We start from the raw sequence: 21,933 nt of genomic DNA on the forward strand, positions 1-21,933 counted from the left end.
CGCCGACAGCTCACCGGCTAGGGCATCTCGCGTAATGGCTTCACAACAGCCAGAAACGTAAATCAGCATCGTAAAGACTATCGAGAAGTTCATTGAAAGGTGCCATTCTACGCTAAGTGCGAACACGCGTTTGGTCCCTATCTGTGCAACGTTTGTCGGCGCGGCGAGATAGGCGGCGATCGTAAACCCGACAAGAAAAGTGGCCGCGGCGGCGGTGAGAGCGTCAGCAACAGAGGCGATAATGACGTCGCGGCAATTATGCTACTGCTTCCCGTGGCCAGTTTTGCGATAAAGGCATAAAAAGCAGGGAAACCGGACGAAGACGTCTCTTTCAAACGATATAAGCTGGCAAGATATATACAGCGCTCAGCTACTCCAATGCCTTGAGGTGAGTACATCGCTAATGTCATTCGTTACAATTTCTTCATTATTTCTATACTAAACACAGCCGCAACGGACGTAAACAGAAAACTTAGTCTCTTTTTTTTAAATTATATCTTGTGTAGGAAATGTTAGCGCTTTTATACAGCACCGACTACTGCCTTTCACATTTAATAAAATTCGTGAAAATCACAGCAATAAAAAAATTACATAAAAGTGCACCCTGGGAGAGTTCAGGTCAGTCAATCAAGACAGAAAAATTATCACACATTCACGAAGTTCATTAATGTATCGGCACGAAAAACAGCATAAAATAAAGTCCTGTCACATAACGTTATCATTCACATAAAATGCAAATAACACTACTCATAACGTCCAGTCACGTAACAGCACCGAAATTGGCAAAGTCCAGTCACAGGAATACATAAAAAGGTAACAAATGAAGCGGTACATAACGCGACACGTAAGGTCAAATTATATGCATAAAATGAGCCTAAAGTATACCACTCGCTTCTAAACTCCGTCTTGCTTCTTATTTCGTACCAGGTCTGATAGCTACGTTTATATCTGTACATGTTCAAAATGCGATGCAATGTCTGAATCACACGACAAGTAAGAACTCTCACCATATGAACTTTATTGAAGGCATTAGCTTGTTCTCCATTATTTGTCGCATTTTATGTGACGCTACGCATTCTACAGCCGCAAGCGACGTGGAACAATTGCCGCTCGATCAAGCATAGGACGTTTCTTCGCGCAAAAACATCTATCGAGTCAGTTCTTCGATCAAGAACAGCTACCGAATCACCCGCTTTGTTCAGTTCGTGCACACAGGCACACATGAAAGTGCTTCGGGGACGTTCAGAAACATCGGTCCTGACATTGCATGAATTTTCTTTAATAATTACTTGTCGCAAGACATTTACTTATGTGTCAAGCAAGGCCCTATTGTATAGCATCTATTAACGCCTTGTCACAATCAACAACCACTGCTGTATGCACTTTTGGGCTGTTGCAGTCTTACAGAAGTAGTTATTAGTCTTTCAGGCTTAATTACTAACTGAAGCGCAATGTTATCATTAATGGTGACTGGCCACTTACGTGACCTCTCGATGCTAACTCGGACGTTTACGTGACGCGCAGCACACACGCAAGGTTAAGCTGAACGAACAAAGCGTTTTCGGACTCAACTTTTTGAATACCTTTACATCCGATGAAAAAAAAAAAAAATATTGGAACTGAATTTTAAATAGCAGAGAAAGAAGTCGTCTGTGACGCAACCGCAGGTATGCGTGAGCGTTACGTGCTGCTAAAGAGGTGCATCGAATATCACGTTTCTTATACGTTACGTAACCTAATCTCCCCCCCCTCCCCAGCCTGAAAATTTTAAATTCTGCATGTGTATATGTAGCAACACACATACAAACACACGCACGAACATACATAATAGGTGGTTGAACATCGCCCCTCACTAGCCCCCCCCCCCCCCCCCCCCCACCCAAGCAAAAAATTCTGGCTACGCCCCTGCCTCAACAAATGCAAGGTACATGGTTACAAAAATATTTGGACCGTTAGCCTGCGTTGTAGGTCCAAACTGGTACGATTATTGTAATTACACGTTTACGAGCAGAGGTGCAGCTAATAGGTTTACAAAGAGGTGTGCATACGCAATAACAGGGCAGGTCCTCCTACTTTCTCGGCTCTTTTTTTTTCTATTGTCACAATCGCCATATTTCAGTCTGACCGGAAGCAAACAACTTGCGTTGACCTTAGACAGTGGTATTGTTAGCGTAACTTATATGGGCATCATTAACCACGTTCCTTCTTTTCATTATTTTTTTTTTTGGTGGAGAGGGAGGAGAAGGAGGAGGGAAGGGGTGGGTGATTAACTGCATCACCTATGCTGAGCATGCATGCCACGTTTGGTGCCCTGCACGGAACTGTATTGAGTTCCTTCTGTATTGAGCGACATCAGCAGGCGTCTCTAATTTCTACGCTAAGATAGTAATGACAGCACACTTCCTATATACCGCTAACACAATAGCAAAAAGTTATTCGAATGGTGTCTCTGACCTGCTGCTAACTCCTAAGAGATCGCCAGACTGTTTATAAAGTGATTCTTTTTCTTTCTTTCTTTTTTCTTTTTGGGGGCGTTCTCAGTTAACTTGTTGCATAAGTGTCACTACTGTAACGACCTTACAAACTCTGGTGACTCGTCACATCCTTACTCATATCTGTACGCAGTACGATTGAGAATCATTGAGTTTACTTTCATTTATCACGCCTTTAGAAAAGCACTGAATCACTTGAAGGAAGGGTATACGTGTTGTTTTGTTTTCTATTGACTATACCAGTGACTTTTTTTCTCTGGCGCACATAGAGAAACAATAAAAAAGAACTTGTGCTGATCGATTACATAGTCCATATCAATTCATATTTCTCATTCCCAGCCCCGGCGGCCGAATTTCTATGATGTCTAAATGTAGAAAAACACCCGTGTACTTAGATTTAGGTTCAAGTTAAAGAATCCCAGCTGGTCAAAATTAATCCCGAGTACCTCGCTACGGCTGTCGTAGTCACATCGCAATTTTGGCACATAAGATTCCTATAATTTAATTATTTTTTTCAAATTGGAATTTTCATTTCTCGAATACCCGTGTTTTATTTGGTTCTGCAATCGTAACGTTCTCACGTCTCCAACTGAATCAACATGTCAGCGTTGTCTTCAATGTAGGGTAATATCAACTACATGTCCGCATTTTGCCTCTTTTTTTTTTTCAGGAAATGAAAATATCAGTCATTTTCTACTCCTTTTCCGTGTTCTTGTTCCTTTGCAGGCAAGGTAAGTTATCTACATTTGCATAGTTCTTGAACCGCATGCTATCATCTGTAAGATCATGTGAGATTTAATAGCATGCTTGAGCTCATTTGCTTATGCGGCCTCCTGTTTCAGATGCGTTGGCCCAGTACAACTTGCCGGTACAGTGTTTATTTATTTATTTATTTATTTATTTATTTATTTATTTATTTATTTATTTATTTATTTATTTCGCTGGTGTTACACTTATGGGTGTATATTAATAATCAGTTAACCCCATCAATTTCTCACGCAGATGGGCACAGCACCCTACGGCTTGTCAATCAGCAACGCGTACATGCAAAGAGGACGCGCCATCGGAGCGCTAAAGAATGGTCTGTACGGTACGGACCTGCATGCGAACAGCCCGTAACGGCACCATGACATCACGATTTTACTAACCATATATGGTCTGTACCCAGGTAACCCTTACGCTGGTCCCGCAGCTGTGCAGCCAATAGCGGCGGCGCAACCGGCCCACCCCGCTGCTCAACCAGCACCGGCACAGCCCCAACCATACGTGTTTCAACCGGGGGCGCCTCAAGTTTACGTTCTGCAACCAGCACCGGCGCCTCAGGTGCTCCTGTACCCTCAGCCATTACTGGCACCTCAGCCACTGCACTTCTATCGCTCGTATCCGCCCCAGCCATGGTTAGTACCGCCGACTCAGGCGTACGCCTTTCAGCCTTTAGCATATCAGCCGCAGCCCTATCCAGTCCAGCAGCAAGCGGATCCACAACAGACCTATTCTGCTGCTTCACAAACGGCATCCCAGCCAGAGACTGTCCTCGACCAGGCGGCAGCACCTGAACATCCGGAAGTGTACGAGGCGCAGTCACGACACCTGCTTTTGTACAGCGCCGATCCAGTAACGGCGCCGTCCCTGCTTAACGAACCGAGCCACTACTCAAAACGCGTAGAACGTGATACAGCGGGAGTCGATAACGCGCACCCTCACGCTGTGACGTACGCCACCTCCTTGCCATTCAGTCTGGTGGAACAGACTTTTCCGGGAGGTTCGGTGCTGTTCCCGGTCCACAACAGAAGCCTTCCTGGTTTGGCCTTAGCGCAAAGACATCTCAGTCAGGCCAAGAAGTGGATTTCGTCCGTGCCAGCAATCAACGTGAAACCGCAGCAGTCTAGTGCCTTAGCGCGGGTTTTCCCGTGGCTCTCGGCGAGGGTGCCTTGGCTACACCGCGAAGCCTCATCGCAGGTTAAAGAAAGTGGAAGAAACGATAGTAAAAAGTTCGAAAACCCCGAAAGAAAGAATTGAGCAGCAACAAGAAAGATTGCGGCTGTGGCAAGAAAGGCAGCGGCGAGAGTTGGCTAGGCAACGTCTGCAGCATCAGCAGCTTCTAAGGCAAAGGAACGAAAAGCGGAGAAGGCTTCAGGAGCAAAGGCGACAGCGAGAGAGGCAACAGCGGTTGCTAACGCAAAGGGCTCGTGAACAGCGCCTGAGGCAACAGCGAGCTCATCAACGCACGTTGGTGCAGAACCAACAGTTCAGACAAGGTCAATTACTTCGACGGCAGCAGAGTGAACCATGGACAAGACATGTGGCTCCAGGACCTTCGTTCACGTCAACGAGGCGCGTGACGCCTGTGCAACACACTCCAACTATCAGCTGAAGGAAGGAAAATCAGCGCGTCAGTTCACCCACAAGCGAGACGTGGCGGAAATATCAGCATCACTCGAAAGCCCTCTGGAGTAACAGTCAATAAAACAGTTGCTGGAAGCAGCATTAACGTTAAAGTGCAACCAGGTACTCGTGGAGCTGCAAGCAGCCATATCGTTGTCAAAAATCCCTGGACAGGAGTGACGATCAACAAAACAGTAACCGCTGAAGGAGCTTCCGTGCAAGTAAAGCGTGACCCCAGAGTATCTGCCGGTAGCCAAGTACTCTTACAAAACCCGTGGACGGGAGTTACGGTCAACAAGACGGTTTCTGCGGGCAATGTAAATGTGGAGATCCAAAGAAAGCAGCAAGCATCTCCGAAGGCACAGATATTTGTTCGAAATCCTTGGACAGGAGTGACAGTCAACAAGACCGTAAGTGGAAACGGCGTCAGCGTGTCTGTACAGCGTGATCAACCAGGAGTTGCCGGCAGACAAATAGTAGTTCAAAACCCCTGGACTGGTGTGACCGTAAATAAAACACTGACCACTGGCGGTGTAAACGTGCAAGTGCAGCGTGGAAGTAGTGCAGTTCCCAGCAGCCAAGTTGAGGTGCAGAATCCTTGGACAGGAGTGACAATCAACAAAACGGTAACGGTGCAAGCTACCAATGGACAAACGCAGCGCGATACACCGGTATCGCCAATACATCAAGTGCTGGTTCACAACCCGTGGACGGGGGTTACTGTTAATAAGACAATCAATGGCGGCAATGTGAATGTCGAAATTCAACAGAACGAGCAAGCAACCTTGAAGAAGCAAGTACTGATAAAGAACCCTTGGACAGGTGTGACAGTGAACAAAACTGTAACCGGCAGCGGTGTCAGCGTCACCGTCCAACGTGACCAACAACAAATTCCAAGCAGCCAAATACTCGTTCAGAATCCGTGGACTGGAGTGTCTGTCAACAAAACGATAGATGAGAACGGTGTCAACGTTCAAGTGCAAAGCGGAAATCAAGGCATTGCTAGTAGTCAGGTTCTAGTCCGGAATCCCTGGACAGGAGTTACAGTCAACAAAACAGTTACCGCGCAAGGAACCAACGTTCAAATTGAGCGCGACTCCGGAGTGCTTCCAAGCCGCCAAATCCAGGTTCAAAACCCATGGACGGGGGTTACAGTGAACAAAACTGTAACTGGCAGTAGTGTCAGCGTCAGCGTACAGCGTGACCAACAAAATGTTCCTAGCAGTCAAATACTCGTCCAGAACCTTGGACTGGAGTAACCGTCAACAAAACGATAAGTGGAAACGGCGTCAACGTGCAAGTGCAACGCGGAAGTAACGGAACCGCTAGCAGGCAAATCGTAGTGCAGAATCCTTGGATAGGTGTGACGATCAACAAAACATTCCCTGCCCGAGGTGTCAATGTCCAAATAGAGCGCGACTCCCACCTATCCCCAGGTCAGGAAATCCTGGTTGAAAGTTCGATGACTGGAGTTAAAATAAACAAAACAATCACTGGGGGCGATCTGAACGTCGAAATCCAGCATAATAAGCAAGGAGCTCCCGAGAAGCAAATATTGATCGAAAACCCTTGGACAGGAGTGAAGGTCAACAAGACCATAAGTGAGAGCGGTGTCAGCGTTTCAGTGCAGCGTGTCGGACAGGAAGTTTCTAGCAGCAACGTAGCCATTCAAAACCCTTGGGTGGCAGTTAACGTCAGCAAAGCAATCGCAGGACCAAGCGTCAACGTGTCTGTCCAGCAAAGCGGCAAAATACAGCACAGTGGACACCAGGCTGCACTAGAAATCAGCAGGACAGTACCTGGAACTAATGTCAGCGTTAACGTCGAGCGCATCGCACAAGGATACGTTAGCAAGCAGATAGTTGTGCAAAATCCATTCACAGGAGTGACAGTCAACAAAAGCATAAGTAGCAGTGCTGTCAACATTTCAGTTCAGCGCGACATTGGAAAACCTTCCAACGGCCAAGTGATCGTCGACAACTTACAGACCGGATTAGGAGCCGCCGGAAATGTAAACGTGGAAGTCCAGCGTAACATGGAAGAAGCTCCCAGCGGTGGGATAACTGTACAAAATTCCTTGGCAGGAGTAACCGTTAATAAGTCTTTAAGTGGTAGCAGCGTTAACGTCTCCATCCAGCGTGATTTGCCAGGATTCGCAACAAGCAAACGAATAGAGGTTTACAACCCCTGGACGGGAACGTCTATTAACAAAACGATCGGTGGAGAAGGCGTAAACATCTCGGTGCAACATGGTCTTGGAGGAGCCCCAAATAGTCAAGTGATTGTCGAAAACCCGTGGGCGGGAGTGAAAATTAACAAAACCGTTACCCCAAACAACATTAATGTTGAGGTCCAACGAAGCGTGGAAGGAACCTTTAACAGTCGTATAGTGGCTGAAAATCCTTTCTCAACAGTCGCAGTTAACAAAACAGTAAGCCCCGGCAGTGGTGCAGATATCTCAATCAAGCAAGGCGAAGGTGCTTCTCTGAAGAAACAAATAGTGATCCAAAATCCGTGGACCGGTGTGACGGTTAACAAGACAATTACTGGAAACAGCGTGGACATCCAGGTGGGACGTGGTGTGCAAACGGCTTCGGAACCGGGAGTTATCCAAGATTCAGGAAAAGGATCGTCACCTAACAAAACTGCTAATGAAAACAACAGCAACGCAGCTCAAGGGGCCGGCAGAATTATCAGTCATACCTTGGTCGAAATACCGTGGACTGGCGTTTCTGTAAACAAAACCATATCTACGAGCGGCGTCAACGTGGAAGTTCAACGCGGTGCTCAGGGCATTCCATCGTCACAAATCGTGATCCAGAATCCCTGGACGGGAATCGAAGTCAACAGAACAGTGACCGGGAGGGCTGTAAACCTGCAAGTCCATGGCGGCGCACAGGGAGACGTGAACAGACTTGTCACTGCGCAGAGCCATTTCAAGGGAGCAACAGTCGACACCGGTGATGGCGTCAGTGTGGAAGCCATGGGTGGTACTCTAGGACAACCCAACATTCAAGTTTCGGTCCAAAATCCTTGGACAGGAATGACATTCAACAAAACGGTCATCGGAACCCACTCCAACGTTTCAGTTCAACTAGGTGCCCAAAGTTCAGGCTCTCAGGCGTCAAACGTCCAACACCAGATATTCATTCAAAACCCATTCACAACGGTTACAGTGAACAGAACAGCTACTGGAAGAAGTGTACAAGTGGAAGTTAACCGGAATAACCAGCAAGCTTTCAACAAGCAAGTGACGATAACTCAAAATCCTGCGACGGGCATTACTATAAACAAAACAATAACAGGCAACAACGTCAACGTGGCCGTACAGCACGGAAGCCGAGCCAACAACGTTAGATTTGTGACGTCAAATATACTTGCGAACGCTGGACATCCCATAATCCACATTAAGCCTGTGGTTCGCCGTCCGCACCATCATCACGTAAAGAAGGTGGAGGTAGCCGATCCTCGGGCTTCCAACCACCTGATTCCGCAGCAACAATTTCTCCCGTTCTTTCACGCCCGCCGAAACCCGAGTCTTCCGATGCCACCGTACGCCCATCCCTACATTCCTTTTATGCGAGGAAATCACTTTGAGAAGACGAGACACTTCTGGCACGGTTTCCGTTTAGTAAGACCCGCGCGCTACGGAGCACCGCAGGTCATACCCAACATAGCCATTGACACCCAGGGAACCGGATTCGTTGTCTCACACACCGAGATCTACCAGAACGGAAGACCTCTCGTCAAGAACCGAATAAGCGCGAACCAGGACTTCACGGTCATCACGAGAGTTCACCGATTCTCCGCCGACGTCTTGAGTATCAACTACACCTTCAACTCTCGTGAAGCCGGAGCTGCTGGTCGCGGCGAAGTCGCGAACAACGACGTTCGAAGTGAACTTCGTGGATTTGGGAACACGCGGGAGTGGTTCAAGCCGAACATTGACGTGGACAGCGGAGGCGACGACGGCGTAAGCGTGAACACGCAGGTGTACCAGTACGGAAGGCCGGCTTCGAATTTCGTTGTCGACAATCGTGCTGGGTTCGTCCTCATCACGGCGGTCCACAAGCTCCAAAGTAAACCACTGAGCATCAAGTACACATTCCTCCCGCTCGGAACGCGGTAGTACAGTCCCCATGAACAGTACTACGGGGCACGCAACAGGAACTGCACAAAATATGTGACTCTGTTAATGAACGAATGATTTAAATATACGTTCGTGTTCGTGTCTCTCTTGTCTGTGTGTTTTTTACTAGCGGCAGTATGTCATACAGCAAGCAATACCAACTAGGCCAAGAAGAAGTTCTCCTCAAATACACATCGTTATACAGTGCGTGGTTATTTGCCGTTGCTTCAGGAACACTGGAACAGCATTCACAAAATATGCATAGCGATGCACGATAAGCAGGAAATACAGAGTGACAGCAAAAGTCAGAAGATTAACTGCAGTGTCAATCACACTTGGTACGTTACTGTAGCACCAGTACTGTAGCCACACTATATGTAAAACGACTTAAAGTGGCCAGGAAAGTAGCAATACTGAGTAGCCGTTTCATTTTGTTCTTTTTTTTTTTGTGGTTTGTGTTACCACGATATCCTGTTTTGGGATAAAAGTGAGAATTGTTTAAACCTCGTATGTTACTGCGTAAAACTCAGCATCTTGAATCGTTTTGCATAGCGATCTTTATTCCTGCTGTCTGTTTGACGATCACTAATTAAGTGCTTATACGCAGTTATGTGTTTCTTTTTATTTAAGGCTACAAATGGATTGACAGGTGCACTCATGCTGTGGCCGAGGTGGAGCCCCATGAACATTGTTTGCAAAACTGTGCACCTTAAAGTGGGCTTTTTGTTTGACACGCGTGTGCAGAAGAGATGCACTCTTCACATAACAGTCATGCGAAATTATGCTGATAACGGAAAGTGCGTTTGAAAGTAGTGTGGGTTGCGTGTGCATGAAACCAAAACAATATGGCGGAATAAATTAACCCTGCTGTAAGCAACAAAACTGCGTTTTTCTCTGCCTCCTGCATGTTGCTTCACGTAGGTCCTTTGTTTGTTTGCGCTGTTACTTTTTATTTAACGAACGCGTTGTCTTCTAACAGCGAAGCAGTTTAAGGCAGCCGTAATTTGTGCGGCCTATCCTGTGGGGCCTGTCAGGTATTTGCCACAGAAATTGGGTAAATCCCACTACTCACCAAAATAAAATGAAGAAAGCAACAGTTAGCCCAACACTATGTAACGGGAAAGGCAACGGCGGCTGCGAGAAGACCCCGAAGCGATGGAAGGCCTACGCCAACGACGGCATGCCGGTAGGTCTGTGAGAGCTGATAACGCTTGGTTTCTGCTCGAGTTTCTGTCTCTGGAGTTTGGACACCGTGTTGTGAATGTGGACTCTCTGTGGTGTAACTCGAACCTCTCTGCGCTGAGAATCAACGTAGAAACAACCTAGCAACACCTAGCTAAAACTTAGCAACGACCTAGAAGCAACCTAGAAACAACCCTCATCACATAGCTAAAGCCTAGCAACAACCTAGAAGCAACCAGATTAGTCTTCAGAATCTTCCAGTTTGGCTGTTTCAAGGCTTGCGCGGCTTAGTGCAAGCTTCGTCAATTTTTTGTTGTTGTTGTTGGGATTTTACGTCCCAAAACCGCGATTTATGAGGGACGACCTAGTGGAGGGCTCCAGAAATTTTGACCATCTGGTGTTCTTTAACGTACACCTATAAATCTAAGCACATGGGCCTCAAGCATATCGCCTCCATTGAAATGTGACCGCCACATCCGGGATTCGATCCCGCCACCTTCGGGTCAGCAGTCGAGCACCATAGCCATTAGACCACCGTGGCGGGTGAACGCGTTATGTCATTAAAAAAAAATCCTCCTATCAACCCAAGATATCTACTCAACAAAAGGCACCGATATAGTGCTTCGGCAGGCTAGAAATTCTGCGCTGTACTAAACCAGAATGCCACAAAAACGCAAAAATTGAAGCGATGCTTCTTCTATGCCTCGAGATGGGATCTTTCGCGTAAATCTTGAAGTTGCGCAGAAGCGAGACTGAAATATTCCGTTGACCAATTCGTCATGGATAAGATCTGCGGGCCCCGCCGCGATTTTCTTTGTGTCATGCAAGGAACGTCCGGTAGCTCTTATCTCTGCTCGTCACGTTGGCAAGCCGTTTATTTGCCCTTTTGAACCTGTACTGCGATGTCCGCGGCTCTGGTTTCCCCTTGGACGCACTCGCTGAAACTAGGGGAAAGGGGGGCGAAGCACTCCAATACCCCCTCCCGCCCTTAGTGCCCCGTGGGGCGAGCCCGAAAGAAAACAAGATTAGCAATGTTTAACATTGCTCATTACAGATTAGTAATGCTCATCAGAGAGAAAAGTAATCTAATTCCTGCCAAGTTTTTCCTGCTGTAAACAGTAGATTACAGAAGCAAGCTTCTCCTTACAAAGGCTCCTATTGTGGAGAAACCAGCGTTAAAGGGAATCGGCTACATACGCACGTGTATTTCCAAAACGGCCCCACGATTTGCATGTACAGAATATAAAATGTATAAAAATAACCAGCCTGATTTGCTAATAATATGCTCTTTTACGAATCCTATTGCATAGTGACGTGTTTATTGTAAAGGATACGTTGTCCTGTTGTCATTTCTGGTGGTGTCAGGCTTCTTAAAGAGACACCAAAGAGAATTTTTTTCTCGCATAAATAAATTACTCTTTCACGATATCAAAGCACTACGCTTGCTTTGAGAAGACGCTTCGTAAGCAAGAAAACGCGCAAAAACAAAAACACGGGTGGCGATGCCACCTTGATGTTCCCGCACAGTCGCCGTGACGTCATAAATTTTGACGGCGTCTGCGAGGGCCTACGGAGTTTCTAATCGGTAAAAATGAAGTACATTGTCTTCTGAGGGGGCCATAGACTTAACGTACCAAGTTTAAGGAAATTTCGTTGAGCCAATGTGGCCAAAATATGAACACTCGGCGTCCCGCGCCTTTATGAAAATTCAATGAACTAATGAATGAATGGGTGAATCCCGCGAAAAACTAGGCGTAGATCTAACGAGTCTCCCGATTCCCCGTGCTTATTTTTCTGACGCAACTGCCATGATGCATTTTTACACAGGTAAGAAGAGGGTAAGCGAAGGTGAGCATTGGTTCTTCCTTACCTACGGTGCATATGAAACGGACGCGTATGATTCAAGAGGAGTCGACCGTTCATTATAACGGCTGTCAGCTCTACGTAGTTTTTAGTAGGGCCTACACTACCACTGGGCGCTACGTTCCCCCCCCTCCCCCCTTTCTTCCTTCCAATGATTGACGCAGACGCCAAGCATCCACTATGGACATGCACAGGCTTCCTGTCGGCCTGGCGGAAAAGTCGGGTCATCTCTTCCGTGAAGATGGTGACGTTTTCCTTTGGTAGCTGCACCCGTGTCTCCAGCAAAGAAGCAGCCCCTTCCTTGCGGACGACGCTTGTGAACGTGTCCACGAATGCGCTGCAGAATAGATCCTAGGTTTGGAGTGAGGACTCCCGATTTTCAAACCAGGTTCTTGCCACATCTTCCAGGTAGAAGCAGGCAGGGCGCAGCTTGTCTTCGCTGTTCCAGTTGTTAAAGGCGGCGACACGGTCGTAGGTTTCAACTCAGGTTTCCGGGTCTTCGAGTTATGAAACCGCGGAAAGTTGGCGGCACCCTCGGTTGCCGGAGCAAAATCGGTGCAGGCGGCACAGGAGCAGTCATCGTCGCTTGGTCGAGGTCAGGGTCTCGGCTTGTCTGGCGTTGTCCGGAAGGAGCCCGTACTCTGGCGCACTTCGCGGAGGCGTCCGGATCATGTACGAAGCAGCACCTCCACCAAATGTCACGCAGTAGTGACGTTGACGAAGGCATTGGTCGGCAGGCTCAAGACGAAAGTTTTTATTTGGACGAACTTGTGCCCGGGCAACGAAAATTACTACAAGCAACAGACGCTGCACACTTATAGCGGCGAACAGGGCGTCGGCCGTCGATAATCTGATCATCGCTGGGACGCGCCGTCTTTTATACATCACGCATCGAACTTCCCAGCCTTATGACTGGTGGTCGTGCAAGCTCTGGAATAAGCTTGACTATTCGCGTCCTGCGCGCAATCTTACCAAATTATCTACTACAATCGCGAAGCTTCTCAAACACTGCGGTGCGGTCTGCGCCAAGCGTTGTTCAAACCCGAATACATAAAAAATAAACACTCGCGGCAATATGATTCCAGGCAACAAGTCAGTGGGAACATTAAACATTGAAGCAGTTTTTCTTTGGGCACGCAGACAGAAATTCGTTACTAGATTTACCATAATGACAGACCAACTTCATTTGGGTGCGAATTTTGACTTGTTGTCGAGTTCGCACGCACTGTGCTGTCACCATCAGAACCTAACGTCAGAATAGACAGCGGGCAGCGTGAGCAGCGCGCTAGGCATGCGTTTGCCAACATGCGCGCAACTTCGTCATTCCGTCTTTGGAGGCGCACCATGCGTTGCGTGGGGGTGCCTCGATGCGTACCAGCTTGTTGCTGGGGCGACGACATGCGCGCGCATCGGCTGACGACAGAAAAGGTCGAAAACATTAAGTGGTTTTTAGGCTTGCTTGCTTGTTTTTTTTTACCTGCAAATTATAACAAAATTGGCAACCAAATGCTTCAAAACTGAGGGGTTCAATGTAGCCCCATAGCTCCAACCTGAAATTTTCGCAGCAAGGCGGGTCCTAAAGTAGCCCATTTGGCGCAAAGTAGGCACCAACGGCAACCATGGCAGCAGTGAACTTTCCTGCGACGAAATGTTATCGCGGTTATCGGTTATTTATTTTTGCATTTAGGGCTTCGTGCATTCCAAGGTGTTGTTTGGTTCGTCGTAGGCAACGATAACTGTAAACAAAGACGTCAGAAATGTTGCCGTTTGAAAGCTGACCACGGCTGTATGCTCCCACCTTTTTTTATTAGTGACACGAGTACCGAGTGATATACTCTTTGCTCTCTTCCAGACCACCCAGTTAGGCGTCAGTGCAAGTTGTCCAAAAACTCTTATAAAATAAAAAATAAACAGATGGAATGAATTTGGCTGAGGTTTGAATATGAAAGAGTGGACATTAACGTATGCCATAATTGAAATTGGAGTCATAAAGTTAGAAATTAGTACAAACAACAATTAGTATAAACGTTTCGGCAAATTAGTATGAAACTGAAGGTTGTGACTAAAGTGAAGAGTTATATATTAATGCCTTAGACACCTCGACAAAAAAGCGACGGTGGTCGGTCATTCCGTTCTGTTCGTCCGTCCATCCATCCATCCATTATGCCGCCTAAGTCTTCGGTATCTCCTGGCCGTTTCATTAACTTGGTATGACCTGACATGAATGTGTGATGAGCATAAATGTTAGATCACTTAACTACTGGAAAGGAAATTTGATCTTGAAGGAATTGAATGATTCAGCTAAAAAAAAATCAATGGACCCCTTCCCAGCTATCTTATGTTTAGCTTTGATATCGCACTTTTCTGAGAGATGGCAACATTTATGAACTCTTGTTAGAGTGGAAATAAAGTTTACTGTGGCTGCGCTTGCGCATTAACTTTCGTGTTGGGAAGATTTTGCATGGTAACATGAGCTGTAAAGATGGGTCTGTAAAAGAACTGGAGCTGACTACGACTCTTCGCACTACTGGTGCTAAGCCTGAAGGAAGTGCAGAGCTGGGCGGCCTTCTTTGTTTCTTTTCGGTTTCCTCTTTCTTTTCTCCTCTCTTTCTTTCTTTTCCTCCTTTTTTATTTTTTCTGTCTTTTTTAGCCTCTTTATTTCTATTTATTTCTTCCTAGCTCTCTATCTTTTTCTTTCTCTTCTTGCTGTTTCTAATTTTCTTCCTATTTTTCCCTTTCTTTCTTTCTTTCTTTCTTTCTTTCTTTCTTTCTTTCTTTCTTTCTTTCTTTCTTTCTTTCTTTGTCTTGCTTGCTTCCTCTTTTTTCTATTTTTATACGTGGTTCTGCCTGCGTTACGCCAAGAGACGACCGCATACGACAGCCCTGGCCCCTGAAGTGCACCGCACTTAATATCATCATCAGGCGCTCGAAGAACAAGAGGCGCGCTCAATATGCTACAGATCGTGGTTTTGCATGCGTTACGCAAAGCTACGACAGCATACGGCAGCCTGGGCCCCTGAAGTGCTCTCACTGCTTAAAATTCATTTTTCACTGAGGGCTCACTCAGCTCAGACTCAACGACATTTTCCTCAACCGGACTCACTGAGACTCGTAGCTCGATCCGAGTTAGAGTGCTCTGCTGTTTCCAATAAAGAAGCCAGTTGATAGTAAGTGCCTTGTCCCAGCTGTGTCTTCTGTTATTCCGTTGTTCGCACTGTTTCACCAAGAATGTTCAGTATTGCTTCCGCTGGAGATGGGATGAAGAAGTGCGTGCTTTGTGCTCGTCGCACGTGCTTTTTTTTTTTCACTTCCCATATCGCACTTTCTCTAAGACCGCCAAATGTAACCAGTGCTTATCCTGCAGACAGTGTCATCAGAAAGTATGTGAATGCCGGAGACAGTATGGCATGTTTATTTATAAGGTGCTGCAGAAGCTTAGTTCGCTCAAGCTGACGTACATTTTGGAGAGTGTTTGTCACCCAAGGCAAATTACAGCATTGCGAAAAGAACTTCAACCTGACTCAATCGTACTCAGACTCAAGTTTTCCTCAAACCGACTCGCTCGGACTCACTCACCAAAATTTTCCCCGACCGGACTCACTCAGACTAAGATTTATCAAAATTTTCCTTAACCGGACTCGCTCAGACTCAGGCTCATGGGTTGATCTGAGTGTTGGTGAGTCCGACTTAGTTGTAAGCGATCCACTTTCCTGTCCTGTGCACTTTCTTCCGAACTACTTCGGCGCTCCCCTCCGAAATATGTTCCTTTTTCTTTCTTACAGGCTAAGCAAGATTATGCCGGGTGCCCACCATCGCAGTTCGTGCAATGGGTCTCATTGCAATCGTCAGCAGATTGTTCCTTGGTACCGCATTTTGCACAGGTTAGCAGCCATCGGGAGTATTGCGATGCCTGATGAAAGTTCTGACATTTGAAGAATGTCGCGGGTTTTGATGTAGTCTGACATAAAGCTTGATCGAGTCGCCTTATAAGGTGCTAGGTGAAGTAGTAAAACTAAATGTGAGTACTAAAGGCTTTCTCGGCATTTCGATGCTGTGACGCCTGATGATGGCACGTTCCACGTGGATTATATTTTCGAACTTCCACTCATCCAGGAGCTTTTCATTCAACGCCATAAGGCCTTCGTGGGTTACTACGCCTCTCGCAGTTCTCTTTGCACGGTGTGAAAATCACCTAAGCACGGTGATTACCGATTGCTACGAGGCAGAGGCGTAGCCAGAAATATTTTTCGGGGGGGGGGGGTTCAACCATACTTTATGTATGTTCGTGCGTGCGTTTGTATGTGTGCGTGTATATATACGAAAGCAAAACTGAAAAATTTCGGGGGGGGGGGGATGATTGAAAACCCAATCATCCCCCATCGCATGAAACCCCAAGGCCCCTAACTAAAATTATTACGCGTTGCCACATTAAGATCTGGAGTTCATGATTGCTGGGAAGCAATTCTATTTCGCGAAATGGGCGTGCTTTGTGAAGATCTCTAGTACCAGTATAGTACACTATACAAGTCTTCGAGAGTATCCACTACATTCTGGTCTATCATTGCAGACAAGACGTAGATCTCTCTAATGCCGGTATAATGTCTTCATCAACACCATGCAGGCCTTCGAGAGTAACCACACCACTACAATCTGTGCTATCACTGCAGACGAGACGTAGATCGCTCGAGTGCCGGTATGGTGTCTTCATCAACACCATGCAAGCCCTCGAGAGTATCCACCACAGTCTGGTCTATCATTGCAGACTAGACGCAGATCTCTCTAATGCCGGTATAATGTCTTCATCAACACCATACAGGCCTTCGAGAGGAACCACACCACTACAATCTGATCTATCACTGCAGACGAGACGTAGATCGCTCGAGTGCCGGTATAGTGTCTTCATCAACACCATGCAAGCCCTCGAGAGTATCCACCACAGTCTGGTCTATCATTGCAGACTAGACGCAGATCTCTCTAATGCCGGTATAATGTCTTCATCAACACCATACAGGCCTTCGAGAGGAACCACACCACTACAATCTGATCTATCACTGCAGACGAGACGTAGATCGCTCGAGTGCCGGTATAGTGTCTTCATCAACACCATGCAAGCCCTCGAGAGTATCCACCACAGTCTGGCCTACCATTGCAGACTAGACGCAGATCTCTCTAATGCCGGTATAATGTCTTCATCAACACCATACAGGCCTTCGAGAGGAACCACACCACTACAATCTGATCTATCACTGCAGACGAGACGTAGATCGCTCGAGTGCCGGTATAGTGTCTTCATCAACACCATGCAAGCCCTCGAGAGTATCCACTACAGTCTGACCTGCCATTGCAGACTAGACGCAGATCTCTCTAATGCCGGTATAATGTCTTCATCAACACCATACAGGCCTTCGAGAGGAACCACACCACTACAATCTGTTCTACCGCTGCAAACAAGACGTAGCTCGCTCGTGTGCCGGTATAGTGTCTTCATCAACACTATACAGACCTTTGAGGGTAACCACTACAGTCTCGAGGTCTACTATTACAGACAAGAAGTATATTTCGAGTGCAGGTTCTACGTTATGGGATTTGGCGTCAACCCCCAGTATCAAGATTGTTGGGCCCCCTTCCTGCTTAAACGAAATCAAAGCGTGTGCCCGAAATGAACCATTGAGGACAACTAGGGCCAAAACGCCCACCAACGGCGAGATATCAAACTAATCCCACTGTCTCCCACAAGAGCAGCCGAGATAATGTCAGCCACAATGATGGTAAGTGCTAGATGATTACAATAGCATAAATACATGGACAAACTTGTCTTCAGGAACGACCTCGAAAGCGCCGCGAAAAGTGGTTGTAAGTCGGTTGTGTATGGGCTCGTTTTTAGAGGTGTGCAAAAATAAGCTACCAAGTCGTTTTTTTTTTGCGCGGTTTTAATTACAACATGCTAACGAACTTTATTACGCGGTCATATTAGAATTTTTGCCGAAAATGCCCACTAAATTGTGTTTTCATTCTCTTTGTCAAAGCGCAGAAAAGATGCCGCTTTTTGAGTTTTTCTTTAACTACCCCTTTGTAAACATATTCGAATTATAAAACAATTTCATCTCTAAAATAAGGTGCCGCCCGTTTCATGGCCGATTTCCCGCAGTGGGTTGCGCCAGGCTGCCAAGGAACAACCAACCAACCAACTTTCGCACGACCGTCGGACAGTGCGAGCTGGCAATGCCAAGGCACATTTCAAAACCTTATTTACAGTGTCCGGAACACACAACGGCTGCAGGCACACACGTATCGGCTTTCTGCGATGCATGTGTGCACATCTGTACCACGATCAGCTACTGAACGAAAATTTGCACTGCGGTTTCATTGAAACGCAGCACGGCCGAATGGAGGCCATCATCATATGCTAGTTCCGTGCAGCGCGTCGTTACTCGGCTTACATTGTCACTGCAGGGCCGCTTTCGATACATGTGCGTGCGCGTTTGCCAAGGGTATGTCCTTCGTACCTACTTCAACACGGACCTAACACGGGTGCGATATGAGTAGCCTATTGGTTCGACGCGGCGACGACGAGCTTCCTGCAAGCGACGTGCGTTCCACAAATCCGCGATGCTCTGGTGATACTGCACGACGAGGCGAGGCGCGTTCGGGTTATCGACTAAAATCTCGCAGGGTTCCTTATGCATTTACTCAACACGACTCGAAGCAACGCCACCTAGACAAACTACGAAGCTTGTCTAGGTGTCGTTGCTCGAAAGCGAAAGCCAGGGGCGTAGCCAGAAATTTTTTTCGGGGGGGGGGGGGGGGGGGGGGTCACCATACTTTATGTATGATCGTGTGTGTGTTTGTATGTGTGCGTGTATATAGACCCAAGCAAAAACTGAAAAATTTCGGGGGGGGGGGGTTGAACCCCCCCAACCCCCCCTTGGCTACGCCCCTGGCGAAAGCCATCTTCTCTTTCCTCGCAGTCGAAGTATTGATGCTGCACCACCACCCCTCGAAAGCTTTCTGCACCTAACGTGGTTTTGAACTGCCTTCAACATTGGAGGCACCTCGCCTGGTTTTGCATTGGCTCCGTGATCAGACCACCGCTGACCAAGCTACGATGAAATGTGACGACGTCATCATGTGACGTGACGTCACAGATTTTGGCGATTTGTGACGTCATTGTGACATCATACGGTGCCGTCATCTCGTGATGTTTTTTTGCATCATTCGTCCCGATGCCATGGGACGCGAGACGCCACCGACGCGTGACGCCGACGGTCAAATTTTGTGTGTGATGAGGGATCTAAGGCTTTTGCCTTAATAAAACCGTGCAGCACGCTTGCGGCCAGAGCAGCGTGGTTTCTCGGTGCTCCGCCGCTAAACTCGCTACAGTTAGCTGTTTTCGTTTCTACAAAGCTACGCGCATTTGAAAGCAGTGTCGCACAACGCGGCGCCGGCTAATTGGCGAAAGGCAGCAGGACGTGATGAGGTTGTTTATTAAAAGCGCGCTTTATGCATAGAACAGCGCTACGCTACACACGCGGCCGAGCTGATAAATAAACGTGCTTATAGTGATAGGGTTGTCGGTGATGAATCTCATTGGTGCATCCTTCGGTGGCCGTCATCTTGCCTTCTTTCTTTTTTTATGCTTATCCGTAGTGACGTCGCCATAATCGTGAAGAGGGAACAGGGGCGTATCAAGGAGCCTACTTTATGAGGGGTGTTACATAATGCGGTCAGAGGGTGAAGTGTAATGCGCAACTCGCAGTAAGTGAAGGTAAGACAAGATGGCGGAATTTGACGATGTCCAGGATAGTACCCCAATCACAGGGCTTGCGAAATCTGCGTCCTGCATGCAGCATAAATAGCAGAAATCGCTGTCGGAGTCGCTGGACAACAATTCACTCATCATTTTACGTGAACCACGTGCGAATGACAACATATGATCTTACTTAACACTGGTTCACCCTCAACTAGAATATGCCTGTTCGATTTGGTCTCCCCATCAAAAATACTTAATTGATTCATTGGAAAGAATCCAGAATAGAGCAAGCCGCTTCATTGCCAATAACTACAGTCCGCATTCCAGTATATCACAAATAAAACAGGAACTTTCACTCCCACTCTTGAACATTCGTCGCGACATTGCCTTGCTGTCATTCTTTCACATAATTACACATTCCCCCCGAATCACCGTTACTGGTCTGCAAAAACCATATCTCACTTCACGTAGACTACACAATCATCTGAGCTATTCCCGTGTATACGGCTCAACAAACGCGTTCAGTCAGTCCGCACTTCCACGTGCTATCCGTCTGTGGAACAGTTTGCCTGACGACATTGCATCCCAGACAAACTTTGACACATTCCGTCATATCTTATCAAGCCACTTCACAAACCTCAGCAAGTAGATGCCGTATCGCAATTCATTGGTCCGTTTTTGTGATTGCCACATCCATGTGCGGGAAATGCAGTTTCGTTCACGGTTACCATGCGTGAATCTTTTGTACATATTGATGCTTGTTGTTTTGTACATGTTGAACTTTTGTACATGTTGATGCTTGTTGTTTGACTTATTTTGGAATTGTTTCTTTTGTATTTTTTTTCCAGTTTGAGCTGTATATATGTATTGCCCCCCCTTAGTCAATTGTTTCTTTTGTATTTTTTTCCAGTTTGAGGTGTATATATGTATTGCCCCCCTTACTCAATTGTTTCTTTTGTATTTTTTTTCCAGTTTGAGGTATATATATGTATTGCCCCCCTTAGTCAATTGTTTCTTTTGTATTTTTTTCCAGTTTGAGGTGTATATATGTATTGCCCCCCTTACTCAATTGTTTCTTTTGTATTTTTTTTCCAGTTTGAGGTGTATATATGTATTGACTTACTTACTCAAATTGTTTCTTTTGTATTTTTTTTTCCAGTTTGAGGTGTATATATGTATTGCCCCCCCTTAGTCAATTGCTTCTTTTGTATTTTTTTCCAGTTTGAGGTGTATATATGTATTGCCCCCCTTACTCAATTGTTTCTTTTGTATTTTTTTTCCAGTTTGAGGTGTATATATGTATTGCCCCCCTTAGTCAATTGTTTCTTTTTTATTTTTTTCCAGTTTGAGGTGTATATATGTATTGCCCCCCTTACTCAATTGTTTCTTTTGTATTTTTTTTCCAGTTTGAGGTGTATATATGTATTGCCCCCCTTACTCAATTGTTTTTGTATTTTTTTTTTTTCCAGTTTGAGGTGTATATATGTATTGCCCCCCCCCCCCCTAGTCAATTGTTTCTTTTGTATTTTTTTCCAGTTTGAGGTGTATATATGTACTGCCCCCGTTACTCAATTGTTTCTTTTGCATTTTTTTTCCAGTTTGAGGTGTATATATGTATTGCCCCCCCTTAGTCAATTGTTTCTTTTGTATTTTTTTCCAGTTTGAGGTGTATATATGTATTGCCCCCGTTACTCAATTGTTTCTTTTGTATTTTTTTTCCAGTTTGAGGTGTATATATGTATTGGCCCCCTTACTCAATGCCCCCCCCCCCCATGGGGCCTGTAAGGTACTTTGAAATAAATAAAATAAGTATGACAAGAGCCGGTGCTAGTATTTCGCGAGCTGCCACCTTCCCGTTACGTCAGACTTGTGTTGACACGTCACTGTGAAGCCGCCCCCTTGATACCAAAACCGAAAGTATTTTTTAAAGGTAGCAGTATTAAAAATACATTAAATGCATTCCCAAGCACTATGACACTGTTTTTAGGGTCCTCGACACCAGTGATTTTATTTAGAGCAACATGCTGAAAATACTTCAATTTCGTGTCAGTAGTTCTTTAACGATTAGGGTCACCTCCAATTTTTTTTTTTAAGTGTAATACAGAAGGAACGGCACAAGGTTGCACCCACTT

General features: G+C 46.3%; 1 protein-coding gene and 1 long non-coding RNA gene across 5 annotated transcripts; both read left to right on the plus strand.

Moving 5' to 3' along the window:
- Window positions 1-242: 242 nt before the first annotated feature.
- Window positions 243-9,878, plus strand: LOC119396430 (cell division protein ZipA). Of its 4 annotated transcripts, XM_037663647.1 has the most exons (6): window positions 243-388; window positions 3,163-3,223; window positions 3,335-3,360; window positions 3,495-3,582; window positions 3,661-3,889; window positions 9,637-9,878. In XM_037663647.1, exons 2-6 carry the CDS (start codon window positions 3,166-3,168, stop codon window positions 9,650-9,652), a joined length of 417 nt encoding a protein of 138 aa, XP_037519575.1. In that variant the 5' UTR covers window positions 243-388; window positions 3,163-3,165; the 3' UTR covers window positions 9,653-9,878. The 4 variants fall into 4 exon arrangements, with proteins under 4 accessions (XP_037519575.1, XP_049273053.1, XP_037519574.1 ...); XM_049417096.1 differs by lacking the exon at window positions 9,637-9,878 and having other exon boundaries at window positions 3,661-9,019; XM_037663646.2 differs by lacking the exon at window positions 9,637-9,878 and having other exon boundaries at window positions 3,495-3,573; window positions 3,661-9,019.
- A 10,640-nt stretch (window positions 9,879-20,518) lies between these two features.
- On the plus strand, window positions 20,519-21,696 carry LOC125759029 (uncharacterized). Its single transcript, XR_007416592.1, has 3 exons — window positions 20,519-20,902; window positions 21,029-21,213; window positions 21,406-21,696. It is a non-coding gene; the product is annotated as an uncharacterized LOC125759029 (long non-coding RNA).
- The last annotated feature ends 237 nt before the right edge of the window (window positions 21,697-21,933 follow it).

Source organism: Rhipicephalus sanguineus, chromosome 6 (genome assembly GCF_013339695.2).
Source record: "Rhipicephalus sanguineus isolate Rsan-2018 chromosome 6, BIME_Rsan_1.4, whole genome shotgun sequence".
NCBI lineage: Eukaryota > Metazoa > Arthropoda > Arachnida > Ixodida > Ixodidae > Rhipicephalus > Rhipicephalus sanguineus.